This window comes from Amphiprion ocellaris, chromosome 9, assembly GCF_022539595.1.
Source record: "Amphiprion ocellaris isolate individual 3 ecotype Okinawa chromosome 9, ASM2253959v1, whole genome shotgun sequence".
In the NCBI taxonomy this organism is placed as follows: Eukaryota; Metazoa; Chordata; class Actinopteri; family Pomacentridae; genus Amphiprion; species Amphiprion ocellaris.
Window position 1 is genome coordinate 871,966 of NC_072774.1, and position 18,064 is coordinate 890,029.

Genomic DNA, 18,064 nt, shown 5'->3' on the forward strand with positions numbered 1-18,064 from the left:
CCATGAAGACTGAAGAACCAAGAAACTCTGAGGAAAGGTTGTTGAACAGCATCAGTCAGGACGATACAAAAACATTTAAAGTTCCTGAAGATCTCCTGAAGTCCAGTTAAATCCATCATTAAGAAATGGAAGGAAGCTGGAACATGAATAAATCTGACTAGAGCAGGACGTCCTCAAGACCTGAGAGACTAGAGAGGGAGGCCACCAAGACTCCTATGACTCCACTGAAGGAGAAAGAGACTAGAGAGGGAGGCCACCAAGACTCCTATGACTCCTCTGAAGGAGTTCCAGCTTCACACTGTTCATCCAACAACTGTTGTTTGTTGTTCACCAGTCAAAGCTTCATGGAGACAAAGAGAAAGACTCTGTTGGAAAAAGCTCCAATTAAATCTGGACTAGAGTTCACCAGAAGACATGTGGAGACTCTGAAGACACCTGGAAGAAGATTCTTTGGTCTTGGGAAACCAGGATGGAGCTTTATTGTCCACGAGACTAGATGATATGAAGCACGGTGGCGGCAGCATCATGATGTTACTCAGCAGCAGGTCCTGGAAGGCTGGTAAAGGTAGAGGGTAAATGAAATCCTGGAGGACAACCTGATGATGAGACGTGGAGAAGATCAGTTTTCCATCCAGATGATGAAGCAAACAGACAAAGATCCTCAGAGATGGTTTGAAGACAACAAGGTGGAAGTTCTGGAGTCCAGACCTCCATCCAGCTGAGGACTAGAGTCTGGACCTGAAAGGTTCTGTTGATCAGGGTCCCTGAGGAACCTGACAGAGTTTAGCAGGAAGTAAATCTTTCTGTAAAAGGCCAGGGTCAGGGTTATAAACCAGAGTAGGAGGTTGTAGTGATGGTTGAGGAGTTTTTCAGACTTCCTGTTCAGACACTCTGAACCTCATTCCGGTGACGTAGAGCGAGTAGAGTCAGAGTTGGGTCTTGAACTTTGATTTCTGACCGTGTTCACTCACCGGATCATCTGGTTAATCCTCCAGCAGGTGTCAAATTAACTGGAAGGACGTCTCCAGTAATCTGTCTGGTCGTCTTTAACATTATTGTCACCTAATTCCTGACGGATCACATCTTCATGGTTTGAAGTTAGATTTAAGAAGCTGTCAGCAGCTTTAAATCTATAAAGACATAAAAATCCACTGATTCAGACTGAAGAGGTTCTAACATCTGCTGCCATGTCTGAACCTGTTATCTCATGTTAATGGAAGTATGAGAGTCTGTCTGTGATCAACGCCTCCACTGTTTGTGTTGTGATTCCGTCCGACCTGAAAGCCGCCATCTGCCGTCCTGATTCGTTAGCCGTCCGTCAGACGAGGAATTAATCAGGCCGATTACTCTGGTGCTGAGATATAGGTGAGCTGAGAGGAGGAGGCTGACGTTGGTGGAAGGGATTTAAAGTGGAGGTCAAACTAGAAACACACGAATACACACCGTTAAAGCTCAAATCAGTCATCTGCAGTGGTTTCATATTCGATCAACAGGTTTCTTCTGGCTGGAAATTAGACAGAACTCAGTAGGATGTGGTGTTAGAGACGGTTAGGATGAATTTCAACTGTTTCTGTGGTCTTTGTTTTAACATCTTGATCCAGTGAAAGGGTTTCTAGTTTAGGTTTAGTTTGGAAATTAGTTCTCAGACAAACTCTTTGAAGAATTCTGGAAACAAATGCTCACAAATTACTCAACAAAATTGCCCAAAATGTCTTGAAACTTGTCCAAAACAAGTTAAAAAGTGTCCAAAATGACTCAAGAACTGTTGGAAAAGTCTTCAAAAATGACCAAACTGACTTGAAACTTCTCCAAGCTGAGGTAAAAACTGTTCAATGACTTGAAACTCTTCAAGATGACATAAAGATTTTCCAAAATGTCTTTATAACTGGTCCAAGATAAGCTAAAAACTGTCACTGATAATTCAGATCTTTCCAAAATGATACAAACATGTACAAAATAACTCAAAAAGTATCTGAATGGATTCAAGAATTGGTCGAAATGTCCTAAAAGGTGTCCAAATTTACTTGAAACATCTCCAAACTGAGGTAAAAACTTTCACCAATGACTTGAATCTTTCCAAAATGATGCAAAAGTGTCCAAAATGACTCAAGAATAGTTGGAAATGTCTTAAAAATTGTCCAAACTGACTTGAAACGTCTGTCACTAATGACGTGAAACTCTTAAAATAACATAAAAGTGGTCCAAAATGATTTGAAACTAGTTCAAAATAAGGTAAAACAGTTGCTGATAATTCAGATCTTTCCAAAATGATACAAACATGTATAAAATAACTCAAAAAGTGTGCGAATTGATTCAAGGATTTTCCTAAATGTCTGAAAAAGTGTCCTAACTGACTTGAAACCTCTTCAAGCGAAGGTAAAAGCTGTCACTCATGACTTGAATCTGTCCAAAATGACTCAAGAGTTGCTGGAAATGTCTTAAAGTGTCCAAACTGACTTGAAACTTCTCCAAGCTGAGGAAAAACTGTTGCCGATGACTTGAAACTCTTAAAATGACAAAAGTTTTCCAAAACGTCTTGAAACTGGTCCAAAATAAGTTTAAAACTGTCAGGATAACTTAAAATCTTTCAAAAATGATACAAACATGTCTCCTACATGGTTCCTGGGTAGTTCCTAGATGGTTCCTGGTAGGTTCCTGGGTAGTTCCTAGATGGTTCCTGGTAGGTTCCTGGGTGGTTCCTAGATGGTTCCTGGTAGGTTCCTGGGTAGTTCCTAGATGGTTCCTGGGTAGTTCCTAGATGGTTCCTGGTAGGTTCCTGGGTAGTTCCTAGATGGTTCCTGGGTAATTCCTGGGTGGTTCCTAGATGGTTCCTGGGTAGTTCCTAGATGGTTCCTGGTAGGTTCCTGGGTGGTTCCTAGATGGTTTCTTGAGGATTCATTCAAAGTTCTTGAAATGTTCTGGACTGACTGACCTTCAGTTCTTAGAGTAATGATGGAAACTCTGAGTCCTTGTGGACGAGTTCTGAGTCATTTCAGGTCCATTTTGTGCCATTTTATTCACTCATTTAGTGACATTTTGGACACTGAGTAATTTTGGAAAGTTTCAAGTCACTGAGAACCAGAAACACTTAATTTTATCTCTGATTTGTATCATAAAATATGGATATTTATGAAGATATTTTAGAAATGTAATTTGTTTTATCGTTTTTTTTCACATCACATTGAAATCTGAGTCCGTTTGAGCAACAATATGAGGAAATATTAAAGACAAAAATGTTAAAAACAACGATAAAAACAGACAAAATTCATCGTCTCTAATTATGTGTTTTATCTCTTCTTTATGTCATTTCCAGCCAGAATAAACCTGTTGATCTGATAAAAGTCGCTATAAATCACATTTTGGCTCGACTACGTCCAGATAAGCATGTCTAGATGGTGACAGGATGGAAGAAAAGAGGCATGAGAGGAAAAGAGGCGTGGCTTCCAGAGAGAAAAAACTAAAAGAACAAAGAGGAAGGAGGCAGACGATGATGATGATGGAGGAGGATCGGAGGAGTTGAGCTTCTCTCTGGACTAAATCTCTCAATCAGATCAACAACGAGCTGCAGAGGAACCACAAACCAGCAGAGAACCACAAACCAGCAGAGGAACCACAAACCTGTAGAGGAACCACAAACCTGTAGAGGAACCACAAACCAGCAGAGGAACCACAAACCAGCAGAGGAACCACAAACCTGTAGAGGAACCACAAACCAGCAGAGGAACCACAAACCTGTAGAGGAACCAGAGCAGAAGGTAAGTTTTATTTTGTCCATTTTAACCTCTGAGATGTGAACATTTATTAATATTTATTCAGCTTTTAATCATCCTGAGTGGAAACAGGTGCGATATCTGCATCAATTAGCAAAAGAAAACTCTAAATTTGAACTAAAAACTTCTATTTATTTCTTCTTTCTAGTTACTTTTAGCTGCACTTTGTCTGATATTTACTTAAAATTAACAATTCGAGGGAAAATGAAGCTTAAAACACACTAAAGTTCAAGTGGATGTGAAAATATTATCAATTAAAAGCAGTATTTTTAGTGAGTTTTTAAAGATTTTTAGGGCAAAATGTTGAATTTTCTGAACAGAAAGTGGGACTAACAGCTGAGATGAGGTTCGTCTGCGAAGGTTTTAAAGCTTCAGTCGAACAAATTCACTTGTTTTTTTGCTTCTTGAAGATGTTTCGTCTGAACATCTTTGTCTAGGAAGATTTTTTAGTTCTGAACTGATGGATTAGATCAGTTCAGAACTACAAAAGCTTCTCAGATAAAGATGTTTCAGGACTAAAAGGAGAGAAGTTCAGTTGTTTGTTCCTGAATCAGGTGTAATTTTATGAACTGTTTGCTGTTATTTCACAGATTTAACCCTCTGTTGGTAAATGTTCAGATAATATCCATTAAAGTCGGAGAAAAAAGGATTAATTTACACTTTAACTGTAAAAAACAGAATAAAAGTTTCACAAATGCTAATTCATTCTTTAGTACATTTAATTGTAAAGTTTCACTAATTTTACTGCATTTAAATGAGCAAAAATATGATTATTTTACAGATATATGCTGTTTCTTGAAAGAATAATTACATATATTAAGGAATGAAAAATGCTAAATCATCATTTAAGCTGATATTTTATGGATTTGACATTTTATAGATAAATGACTGAAAATATCTAATAAAATCACATAATTTTAAGCATTGACCTTAAAGAAAAAACAGGTGAAAAAATGGTAAATAATTATTTAAAATGTTATTTTATGGTTTTGACACTTTATAGATGAATGACAAAAAAATAAAATCACAGAATAAATATAAAAAAAAAACTGGTCAAAACTGTAAATAAAGTCCACATTATACAGTTTTTGCTGTATTTAAATGAGCTAAAAACATCATTATTTTACAGGCGTTTGCTGTCTTTCTATAATAAACTGCATTAATACTTTGAGTGTATAAATGCAGGAGTGTGTTGTCTAAACTACTTTAATTCACTGAATCCAGTTTTAAGCTCGATTATGAATAATATCCTGATTTAATTTAACCTTTATTTAAACTCATGGATGCAGAGAAAAGACATTTTTATGAGAACGACATTACAAATCTGAAAAGGAAACGTTCTAGAAATGATAAGAACGTTAGTAGGAGCAGATAAAGCGTAAAAACTAATTACTGGAGCTAAACGAGGAGCAGCTGGAGGTGAAACAACCAGAACCAGGTGACAGTTTTTTAATCACAGCTTCAACTGCTCCTGTCAGTTTTTAATCCAGAGGACCATATGCTGCCGGATTAACCGGCACACGACCACTTATCTCCGCTAAGTTCGCCCAACGACCGTCAGCAATTAGGTTAATTAACTGACCTGTGGGTGATGAGGAAGTCCGATTGGCTGTGACATGCTTCCTGGTCGACCATCTGTCCGAGTCTAAGCCTAAACCTACACCTAAACGACAACACAGAGTCCAGGAAAGACCAAGAATATAACACTTTAAACTAACCTTACACTCTAAAACACACTTTAAACCCACTTTATACTGTAAAATAACATTTTAAACTAACTCTGTACTCTAAAAACACACTTTAAACTAACTTTATACTGTAAAAATACACTTTAAACTGACTTTACACTGTAAAATAACACTTTAAACTAACTGTACTCTAAAAACACACTTTAAACTAACTTTATACTGTAAAAACACCTTAAACTGACTTTACACTGTAAAATAACACTTTAAACTAACTGTACTCTAAAAACACACTTTAAACTAACTTTATACTGTAAAAACACACCTTAAACTGACTTTACACTGTAAAATAACACTTTAAACTAACTCTGTACTCTAAAAACACACTTTAAACTAACTTTATACTGTAAAAATACACTTGAAACTTAAATTTTGAGTCCTTATGAAGAGGAATTCCTAAAAACTCTTAAAAACTTAAATTTTACCACCTGGCTGTTGGTCCAGGCTCAGTTGTGGAGAATCAAGAGCTCAGAAGTTTCTTGCTGATCAGATGTTTTTAAATGTAGAAAAGAGGTTTTGGGTGATTTTTCCTGCAAAAACACTGAATGAAAGTCGGATAGTTTAATTTTTCCGGTGATCAGTTTTAGAGTCGTTTAGTCGTTAACCGTTAATTAACTCCTGACATCTGTTCACATCTAAATCCTTCAGTCAGGAGCTCACACCTCTGATCTGATCCTCACCTGGACACGCTAAGGTCACGCTGCTGCTACTGTTTCTACTGGGTGAACTGGTTCTACTGGGTGAACTGGTTCTACTGGGTGAACTGGAGCCACAGAGTCCCACGGAGGACTTTAACCTCCACATGATCCTTTAAATCTCTGGAATCAGTCAGAATTTGGGATTTTTGGTAAAGGAAAAATAATCTCATGTTTGTTTATGTGAAGATTCAAATCTGGGATTAAATATTCGACATATTTAATAAGAAACTTCTTGAACCACTGAGCCTTTCTGAAGTTGGAATTTCCATCTTTTATCTTTTCTAAAACTCCGTGTCTCGTTTTTGTCGTTTTGTGTCTCATTTTTGTCTTTTTGTGTCTTGTTTTTGTCATTTAATGTCGTTTTTGTCGTTTAGTGTCTCGTTTTTGACATTTGGGGTCTAATTTTTGTTGTTTTTGTCTCGTTTTAGTCGTTTTGTGTCTCATTTTTGTCATTTAATGTCGTTTTTGTCGTTTAGTGTCTCGTTTTTGACATTTGGGGTCTCATTTTTGTCGTTTTTGTCTCGTTTTAGTTGTTTTGTGTCTCATTTTTGTCACGTTTTAGTCGTTTTGTGTCTCATTTTTGTCATTTTGAGTCTCATTTTTGTTGTTTTTGTCTTGTTGTCATTGATTTTTATCCCCTGAACAGGTTTTATCTGTCCTTTAAATCCTGATCATTTGAACACATTTAGCTCATTTTGGATAATTTTGTGAACAAATTTTGACTAATTTTGAACTTTTAAAATAACTTTGGACTCATTTAAGTCATTCTGGACTCATTTTGAGTCACTCTGAACCTTAATATTTTCATTTTTTCAGCCTCTACTAACTTTTCCTGCTGATTTCTCGACTTGTCTGCACTGAAATAAAGATGATGATTTTTAAACAAGCTAAAGGAAGAGAACAGAAACTGAAATTTGTACTAAAACTTTCTGTTAAAGTCTCGCTTCATCAATATTTTGTCCATTTGTGGATTATTCTTCTAATATAAAGTGCTTTGTCAGAATTATAGCTTTTTGTTGAAGGAAACTGAAACTAAAGCAGAGAAAAAGAGATGTTTTTATTCACCTGAGGATGCAAATCTAGGATTGAATATTGTAAATATTCTCTCTTTCACCCTCATGTCGTCCTGTGGGTCAAAACTGACCCGTTTTAAAGTTAGAAAATGTGGGGAAAAAAAACATTTTCACAGTGAAACTTCTGATGTCAATTTCATTTTCAACATTTTTGGGAAATCTTTTAACATTTATTGGTGGAAAAAAAGAAATGTTAAAAATGTTTCTTAAGAACATTCACATAAAAATCACTGGATTTTGGTTGATTTTTATGTGAAAGAAAACAGAAGTTTTACTGATATATATGGAATCACTAGATATTTTTAGGATTTTTTGGGAAGAATTTTGCTCATTTTTTAAATTTTCTTGCCAAATTAGTTTTCTTTAAATAAAATTTTTAAGGGAAACTTTTAAGGAATTATTGGAATTTTCTTCCTGAAGGTTTTGCAAATTTTCAGAAATGTGGGGAATTTTTTGGCAGATTTTTTTTCAAACAAGGAAACAATATTTTTGGTGCCCGTTAATGAAGACAACAGGAAGGTTAACGAGATAAGGGAAGAAAAATGCAGCTGGGATTTGTGTCCAACTTTTGTGGGAGTAATTAAAACAGCTTTTCTAACATTTAGTGATTTGTTTTGCAGGTTTCTGGACTTTTTACAGACAGTGAAGACAGGAGGATAAACTGATCCTGTGACCGCTTTAGACTTTGTTTATTCTAATATCTGGGTTTTGTTTTGCAGGTGTCTTCTTGTCTTCTCTGAACCTGGAGGATAACTCCACAGCTGACTGATGGACGGAGATCTCTGCTGATGTTTCCTCCTGATGCTCAGAAGTCTCGTTCTTCTTTGCTGTTCCTTCTGAACTGATCTGAATCTTCTTGCTGCTGAAGATGGAGGTGATCCTGAGGACTTCTTCTCTGCTGCTGCTGCTCTTCTCTCTTCTTCTCCGTCCTTCAGCCTCCTCCTCCGGCTTCGACCAGGCCGCCCAGCCCCGCTTCCTGTGCACCCCGGTCCCCGTGGACGCCGACCCGTCCTGCTTCCCTGCGGCGGCGGGGCATCAGAGCGCCCCCCCTGCTGGCTGGTGGGGGGCGAGCGAGGAGGCCAAGGCCACCATCCTGGCGCTGAGGGAGAGCCTGGTGCAGCAGAAGGAGACCATCCTGGACCAGAGGGAGACCATCCGGGAGCTCACCGCCAAGCTGGGCCTGTGTGAGGGCTTCGGCCACGACCGGCTGCACGCCGCGCCGCCGCACCACGGCCCCTTCCCTGACGACGGCCGCCACGGCAACCAGAAGGGTCACCATGGAAACCTGATACCAGACGCGCCGACGCACTACAGCGGTACGCGGGCTGACGCGGGAAACCAGCGGACGAAGGAGAAACAGCCGACGACACCCGGAGACATTTCATCATCACCGGAACAGATGGAGAGAATGCTGCAGGCCCTGAAGGAGAGGCTGGACAACCTGCAGGTAAACAAATAAACAGACAATCAAACAAACAAACAAACAACACAACCTGCAGGTAAATAAACAAACAAACAAACAGACAGACAAACAAACAGGACAACCTGCAGGTAAACAAACAAACAAACAAACAGACAATCAAACAAACAAACAAACAACACAACCTGCAGGTAAACAAACAAACAAACAAACAGACAGACAAACAAACAGGACAACCTGCAGGTAAACAAACAAACAGACAAACAAACAAACAGGACAACCTGCAGGTAAACAAACCAACAGACAAACAGACAGGCCAACCTGCAGGTAAATAAACAAACAAGCAAACAAACAAACAGACAAACAGACAGTACAACCTGCAGGTAAACAAACAAACAGACAATCAAACAAACAAACAAATAATACAACCTGCAGGTAAATAAACAAACAAACAGACAGACAAACAGGACAACCTGCAGGTAAACAAACAAACCAACAGACAAACAGACAGGACAACCTGCAGGTAAACAAATAAACAGACAATCAAACAAACAAACAAACAACACAACCTGCAGGTAAATAAACAAACAAACAAACAGACAGACAAACAAACAGGACAACCTGCAGGTAAACAAACAAACAAACCAACAGACAAACAGACAGGCCAACCTGCAGGTAAACAAACAAACAAACAAATAGACAAACAAACAAACAGGACAACCTGCAGGTAAACAAACAAACCAACAGACAAACAGACAGGCCAACCTGCAGGTAAATAAACAAACAAACAAACAGACAAACAGACAGGACAACCTGCAGGTAAACAAACAAACAGACAATCAAACAAACAAACAAACAAACAAACAACACAACCTGCAGGTAAATAAACAAACAAACAGACAGACAAACAAACAGGACAACCTGCAGGTAAACAAACAAACCAACAGACAAACAGACAGGACAACCTGCAGGTAAACAAATAAACAGACAATCAAACAAACAAACAAACAACACAACCTGCAGGTAAATAAACAAACAAACAAATAGACAGACAAACAAACAGGACAACCTGCAGGTAAACAAACAAACAAACCAACAGACAAACAGACAGGCCAACCTGCAGGTAAACAAACAAACAAACAAACAAACAAACAGACAAACAAACAAACAGGACAACCTGCAGGTAAACAAACAAACCAACAGACAAACAGACAGGCCAACCTGCAGGTAAACAAACAAACAGACAAACAGACAGGACAACCTGCAGGTAAACAAACAAACAGACAATCAAACAAACAAACAAACAACCTGCAGGTAAATAAACAAACAAACAGACAGACAAACAAACAGGACAACCTGCAGGTAAACAAACAAACCAACAGACAGGACAACCTGCAGGTAAACAAACAAACAAACAGACAATCAAACAAACAAACAAGACAACCTGCAGGTAAACAAACAAACAGACAGACAGGACAACCTGCAGGTAAACAAACAAACCAACAGACAGGACAACCTGCAGGTAAACAAACAAATAAACAAACAAACAGACAGGACAACCTGCTGGTAAACAAACAAACAGACAATCAAACAAACAAGACAACCTGCAGGTAAACAAACAAACAGACAATCAAACAAACAACACAACCTGCAGGTAAACAAACAAACAAACAAACAAACAAACACACACACAAACAGAAAGGACAACCTGCAGATAAACAAACAACAGAAACAGGACAACTTGCAGGTAAACAAACAAACAAACAAACAAACAAAAGAGACCACCTGCAAGAAAACAAAAAAAGACAACCTGAAGGTAAACAAATAAACAGGACGACCTGCTGGTAAAAACTAAAGAAGAAAGAAAGAAAAGGGCATCCTGCCTGTAAAAAACAAAGAAAGAAAGAAACCAGACAAAAACCAGAAAAACAAACAGCAGATGTTTTTAAACAGAATTGTGATAGAACTGGGCTGATAAAGACAGAGTTCAGTTGGACTGTTGTTGTTGTTGTTTGTCCTTGTTTATCCGCCTGTTTGTCATCAGCGCTGGTCCATAGTTTGATTCTGAGCTGCAGCTCTTTAGACAATAAACGAGTTAATCTGATGAATCCAATCAACGTCTGGCAGAACAAACTCTGGAGTCTTCAGCTGGACGTCACAGGAAGAGGTTCTGGAACCAGAGGTTACTTTAAGGTTATCTAGACGTTATCTATCAGTTTCATGTTTTCTGGATCTTCTGGTTCTGGATCGTGACCACAGACAGATGTCAGAGTCGGGCTGAAGGCTCTAAGATCAGCAGGAATTACTGAGATCTCCCCTGACGGAGAAGAACAAGGCCACAAAGCTGATTACTGAGACACAAAGACAGACGGCAGGTGACCAACAGCGTCCTCTAAGAGTCTAAAACAGCTAGAAAACACTTCAATTAACGTAGAGATTCTCCTAGAAAGACACAAAGAGACAAAGAGAGACGGCAGGTGACTGATAACGTCCTCTAAGAGTTTAAAACAAGACAAATTAACATAGAGATTCTCCTATGAAAATACAAAGAGAGACAGATGTACACATGCCTGTGCTCAGTGGAAGGTCATTTTTTATTAAACGTTTCATCCGTTTGAAAAGATCCAATAACTGAGCGGCCTTGGAGGAGGGCTGCTCTCTGAGTGCTTTTCTTATTTTAGAAATGCAGCATTTATTTATTAGTTATTGATGATCAGAAATCACGGCACCATAAATGTGTCCATTTAATAGATGTACCCACAAACAAAATGACCTTTTGCTGAGCACAGGTGTGGGTTCTGCATGTGTATGTTATGTACAGATACCAAATCACGTGACATAAATATGTAGCAGGCAGCAGGAATTGATGGGACTCAGAAACACCCACACAATTTAATCAGTTGTTCCTTGGATCATTTCTGATGGAAAAGTCCTGATAAGTCCTCAGTGGTGGATTTGTAGTAGGATCACAATCAGCTGATGTAGTGTTCACTTGTTGTCATGGTTACAGTGACGCCGTGCCGCTATCTGGCAACGATAAAGAAATCTCTAACAAATCCGTGGATCCAGACTATAAGCTGCATCACTGCCAAAATCTAATCACTTGGTCCTTGTGCCATTTCTGACCTTCCCTGAAAATTTCATCCAAATCCGTTGGTCTGTTTTTGAGTAATGTTGCTGACAGACAGACAGACAGACAGACAGACAGACAGACAGACGCCAATCTTTACATAAATAAAGTAATAAAACAGTAATGCATCATATACAGGAAACACCAACCGCAAAACTCTATCTTGGCAGTTGAAAAAGCAGTTGGGCTAAAATAGAAGTTCTACGAGCCAGGAAGTACTGCTGCTGCTAGACTGGAGGAAGCTAATGCTAGCAGCTAGTTGGCTGGTTTAGCTAGCAGAGATCCAATATGAAACCAGAGATACCTGCAGAGAGAACAAAACCCAGAGAAGACTCAAAGTTAAAGTGTTGGTGGACAATGCTTTTGTCTGACCTCAGTATAAGTCTTTAGTTTCTGTGTTTTTTCCCCAACAGAAGAGGAACTCTTCCACCACCTACTCTAGCTCCCTGAAGGAGCTTCTGCAGAGGAAGATCAGCGCTCTGGAGGACCAGCTGCATCACCACAGCGCCACCCTCAGCGACCCCGGTCACCACGGAGATGACGGAGACCACCAAGATCACCATGACGATGATGGACACCATGACGGACACCACGACGACCACCACGAAGACGAACACCATGACAACCACCAAGGCGACCATGACGACGGACACCACGACGATCACCAAGGCGACCATGACGACGGACACCACAACGACGACGATGGCGAACACCACGACGACCACTCAGATCACTATGACGACAGCCGCAACGACGACCACCAGGACACAGATGGTGACCATGACAACGGCCACCGCCACGACGACGACAGTGCAGATCACCATAGCAACGAAGTAGACAGCAGCCACAGCTACCTTCCACACACCGGATACAGAACATCAGGACCAAGGTCCAACAAACTGGAGACGATGCTGAATCAGCTTTACCTCACAGGTACGAGTCACCATCAGCTCATAGGGAAATAATTGAATTTGTTCCTTTTTTAGTGCATTTCTAAACACATTTTAGGTGTTTTTTCATCTACAAATCATCTATTTTTGGTAACTTCTGTCATTTTGCTGGAAATGGTCGCAATATCGAGTTAATTTAACAACACAAGCAGAACTTGTAAGACAAATACGATAAAGTAAATTAAAAAAGTAATAAACTATTGAAACCACAAAGAGATTAAATCCCTGCAAACTCATTCATGTGCATCAGAGTTTTCTGTAAAAAATGCTCGATGTTGGAGCAAGAAACTGATTTAGAAGAATAATAATGATACCGAAAGTCACAAACTGCAAACTGATGGGATTATTTCTTCTGACTGTTCTACATATGATGTGTCGTTGCCGTGTATAAAAACAAAATTTTGACATTTTAACAAAGAAAAAGGCTCAATTTTCACCTCGACTTTAAACTCTGTACAACCAGAAGAGATGTTTTACCTAAATGGTGCCTCTGGACTTTTACTCCACCAGGTTCTAGCAGGAAGAAGCCTCAGAGTCCGGACGCCTTCCAGATCAGCTTCCCGATGAGGACCAACTACATGTACGGCCGTCTGAAGAGGACGCTGCTGCAGGAGATCTTCGCTCTGACTCTGTGTTTGCGGATGAAGGCCGGAGCTGGACCTGGACTGGGAACCCCGTTCTCCTACTCGGCCCCGGGACAATCCAACGAGCTGGTTCTGATCGAGTGGGGCAACAACCCCTTGGAGCTGCTCATCGACGACCAGGTAAGAAAAAAAAAATCTCTTCTGGGTGAAAAAAGTCATGATGCTCTGTAAAAAATAAAAATGTTACTGTACTTAAATCAGTTATTTTACAGATATTTGCTGCTTTTTCACCATTTTTTGACAACTTTTGAATGTTACAGTATTTCATTGTTTTCAAAGTTTTCCTGGTGCCCTTGCTCTCAGATTTTTATGATTTTTTCTTGGATTTTTTTGTTGTTGCTATTTTTACTTTTTTCCTGGATGGATTTGTTTGCTATATTTTCCTTTTATCCAGGATAAAATGTGATTATTTTAGTCGTGTTTGCTGTTATTTTTTCCCCATTTTCTGACCAGTTAAATGTGAATTTAAGAAACTTAAAAGAACAATATCATGTTAAAATGACTTCAGGTCAGAATGCAGCAGCAGATTTGTCCTCCAGGGGGCAGTAAAACTCTGACCCTACCTTCTTCTAGGTGGAAAAACAAGATGTTTGTTCAGTTTTCTCTATTTCACTGTGATGATTTATCTCCAGATTTTTTTGCTATATTTTCTTCCTTTTCCTGTTTTTTTGCAATATTTTCATTTTTTTTCCTGGATTTTTTTTAAATCTATATTTTCTTTTTTCTTTTTGCTATATTTCTTTTTTCCCTCGGATTTCTTTTGCTATATTTCCCTTTATTGTCTGGATTTTTTTTCTCCAGTTTCAATTTTTTTCCTGGATTTTTCTGCTGTATTTTCTTTTATATTTTTGCTATAATTCCTTTCCCCCCCTGGAATTCTTTTGCTATTTTTTGCTTTTTTTCCTGGAATTTTTTTTTGGTATGTTTCCTTTCCTTCCTGGAAAAATTTTTTTTGCTATATTTTCTTCTTTTTTGCTATATTTCGTTTTATTGCATGGATTTTTTTGCTATATTTTCTTTTTTCCTGTATTTTTTGCTATATTTTCTTTTCTTCCTGGAATTTTTTTGCTATATTTTCTTCTTTTTTTGCTATATTAGTTTTTTTGTACTTTTTTGCTATATTTTCTTTTCTTCCTGGATTTTTTTTTCCCACTAGATTTTCTTTTTTTTCTGTATTTTTTGCTATATTTTTTCTTCCTGTATTTTTTTGCTATACTTTCTTTTTTCCTGTATTTTTTTGCTATACTTTCTTTTTTCTGTATTTTTTTGTTATATTTTCTTCCCTTTTTGCTATATTTTCTTATTTTTCCTGTATTTTTTGCTATATTTCCTTTTATTGCCTGGATTTTTTTTGCTCTATTTTCAGTTTTTCCTAGATTTTTTTTGTAGATTTCCTTTTCTTTCCTGAATTTCTTCACCAGATTTCCTTCTTGACTTCTCTCCACAGACGGTGACGCTGCCGCTGTCTCTGAGCGATGGGAAGTGGCATCACATCTGTGTGAGTTGGTCGACCCGGGACGGCCACTGGGAGGCCTACCAGGATGGAGTCCAGAGGGGCTCCGGGACCAACCTGGCCCCGTGGCACCCAATCCGACCCGGAGGAGTCTTCATCCTGGGACAGGAGCAGGTAAATCCAGTCTGAGAGGATTTAATGTCCAGGAACGTCCAAACCTTCTAGAAACCCTTTATTAACCTTCCAGTCTGATGGAGTTTTGCATCCAGAATGGTTGAATTCTTCTCCAAGTACTTCATGTACTTGGAAAAATAATTCTGAATTTACACCAAATTCGACGAGTTCAGTTACAATCTGCATTTAAATAATGTTTTGTTGCAGAATTTTTTTGCTATCATTTTTTTCCTTGATTTTTTTTTGTGATATTTTCAGTTTTTTCCTGGATTTGTTTTTCTATATTTTCTTCTTTTTCTTTTTGCTATATTTCCTTTTTTCTCCTGGATTTCTTTTGCGATATTTTCAGTTTTTTCTTGGATTTTCTGGCTACATTTTCCTTTTTTTTCCAGGATATTTTTTTGATATATATTTTTTTGCTAATATTTTTTTTCCTGGATCTTCTTGATATATTTTCTTCATTTTTTATTGCAATATTTCCTTTCATTGCATAATATGCTTTTTGCTATATTTTCTTCTTTTTTGTTGCTATATTTCTTTTTATTGCCTGGATTTTTTGTTTTTGCTACAAGTTCTGTTTTTTCCTGGAATTTTTGGGGTATATTTTTTTCTTTTTTGTTGCATTTCCTTTTGTTGCCTGGATTTTTAAATATATATTTTCAGTTTTTTTTCTGGATATTTTTCTCTATATTTAATGTTTTTCCTGGATTTTTCTTGGACATATTTTCTTCTTCTTTTTTTGGTAGAGTTCTTTTTATTTCCCAGGATTAGGAAGTTAAATTTTAATTTTTTTCCTGGATTTTTTTGTTGCAATTTTTCCCTTTTTTTAAGCAATATTTCTCTTTTTTTCTCTATTTTTTTTTCCAATATTTCTGTTTTTTTTCCTGGAATTTTTTTTTTTTTGCTATACTTCCTTTTTTCCCTAGATTTATTTTGCTGTAGTGCTGTAGTTAAAGTACAAACGCTGACCCGTTATTTTTCCGTCTTCAGGATACCCTCGGAGGACGTTTCGATGCCACTCAATCGTTCGTCGGCGAGATGTCCGACCTCCACATGTGGTCTCACGTCCTGAGTGCCGCTGACATCTACGACCTGGCGTCCTGCGGCAGCCACCTGAGGGGTGACATCATCGCCTGGGCGGAGTCGGAGGTGGAGCTTCATGGGGGCGTGGCCAGGTATCCCTTTGACCCCTGTCACTAAAGGCACCAACGAAGAAGAACAAAGACACTGGAGTCTGTCTGACTTCCTCTTTCTCAGAGTCGATGCCTTCCTTTGAACCCAAACAGGAACCAGAGACTGAAACTGTTCCTGGATCAGGTGTTAGCTTTTAGCTCCAGGTGTTTCCTGTTTGTCTGGATGGGACATGTCACGCTGAGGACAATCAGAGCAGATTCTGTTGTGGTGACAAATCTTTAGCTTGATAGAAACTCTGGATTCTCTTCCTGAAGGTTTCCATGGAAACATACAGCTGACCGACCAAAGAAACTAGAATTTAATCAACTTTGTGTTTGTGTATTTAGACAACGTTTGAGTTTCAGAGTTTTGCGTTTTTCTTGACTGTTGCCTCGATTTTTTTTTTTTTTACCGCAGCAGGAAATCTGCGACGGACAACTGGGAACTCTTTCTATTATTATTATTTTTTTTTTACATGTTCTTTAATGGACTCGTCACTTTTTCACTGAGTTCAGCTCCTCGCTGTGTTTCGTGCTCTAAAATCCTGAATCTGGCCTTGACTGTTTATTTCTGTAAGTCAGAACTTTGCTGTTGTGTTGAAGTTTTTCTTTCAAAGGTGTGTAAATAAAAATTTAAAAGTTACTTGTCTTTTTGTTTTTCTAGAGTTCAACCTAAAAGCTTAAACAAATAAACTATTTAAATGCTGGAAAATAAATCAAATTTCCTGACTTTTCCTTTGTTTTTGTGATCAAAGTGCTGCAGGTTTAAGCCTGGAAATGCTCCGCTATGCAGATGACTGATTGTTCTATGTATGATTTGTCTTTGTTCTGTATAAAAATCCTATTTAGACATTTTAAGAATGAAAAGGGCTCAATTTTCACCTCAATTTCAAAATCAGAACAGATGTTTTACATAAAGAATGGTGCTACTAAGTTCTAGCAGGAAGAAGCCTCAGAGTCCCAATGAAGACCAAATTGTGTTGAAGTTTTTCTTTCACAAGTATGTAAATAAAAATGTAAAAATTACTCGTCTTGTTGATTTTACAGAGTTCAACCTAAAAGCCTAAAGAATTAAACAGATCAACTATTTAAATGCAAGAAAATAAATCTAATTTCCTGATTTAGGTACACTTTTCAAGCTACAAACGTTACTTTGGGGAGTTCTGTTGACATCATAAAGCTGCATCAACTTCATACTGTGTGTAACTTAAACTACATTTTTGTGTTAATTGATTTAAAATTAAATTCAGGGTGTCGTAACTTAATAAAATTGGTTTGATAATTTGATTTTACGTCACTAATCCTTTAAAATGTTTGATTTCAGCTTCTTCAATGTGAATATTTTCTGGTTTCTTTCCTCTGTGACAGTAAACCGAAGATCTTTGGACTAAACCAGACATTTGAGGAAACTCTGATCCACATTTTTCACCATTTAAAGACATTTTAAAAACAATTTTAAAAAAAACTCATAGATTCAGAAAATGATCAACACTGAAAATAATTATTAGTTTCAGTCCAACTCCATGTGTTGTGATGTCATTTTAGCATGAAATCAAGACAAACTACTATTAAATCTAGATTTTTGGACTAAATCTAAATTTTTTTGATAATTAATCGGGTCAAATATTCAAAATTCAAGTATTCGGTCTAAATTCTGTGATTTCAGCTCCTTAAATGTGAATATTTTGTGGTTTATCTGTGACAGTAAATTGAAGATCTTTGGACTAAACAAGACATTTGAGGAAACTGATTCACATTTTTAACATTTTCTGATATTTTAGAGACCAAACAACTGATTGTAGTTTGTTTCAGGTTCAGTTTCAGTTGAAATTTCA

At 37.9% G+C, this 18,064-nt stretch overlaps 1 protein-coding gene across 1 annotated transcript; it reads left to right on the plus strand.

Annotated features, from left to right (window-relative positions):
- Positions 1–3,474: 3,474 nt before the first annotated feature.
- si:dkey-283b15.2 (neuronal pentraxin-1) lies at positions 3,475–16,872 on the plus strand. The gene is made up of 6 exons (XM_023279473.3): positions 3,475–3,755; positions 8,006–8,733; positions 12,250–12,769; positions 13,297–13,550; positions 14,878–15,057; positions 16,048–16,872. The coding sequence occupies exons 2-6, from the start codon at positions 8,155–8,157 to the stop codon at positions 16,255–16,257; spliced, it is 1,743 nt and encodes a 580-aa protein (XP_023135241.2). The 5' UTR covers positions 3,475–3,755; positions 8,006–8,154; the 3' UTR covers positions 16,258–16,872.
- Positions 16,873–18,064: the final 1,192 nt, after the last annotated feature.

Coding starts and splice junctions, on each gene's coding strand:
- si:dkey-283b15.2 (XM_023279473.3), top strand. CDS start 8,155: ATGGAGGTGATCCTGAGGACTTCTTCTCTGCTGCTGCTGCTCTTCTCT. Junction 8,734..12,249: donor AGAGGCTGGACAACCTGCAG/GTAAACAAATAA, acceptor TTTCCCCAACAG/AAGAGGAACTCTTCCACCAC. Junction 12,770..13,296: donor GAATCAGCTTTACCTCACAG/GTACGAGTCACC, acceptor TTACTCCACCAG/GTTCTAGCAGGAAGAAGCCT.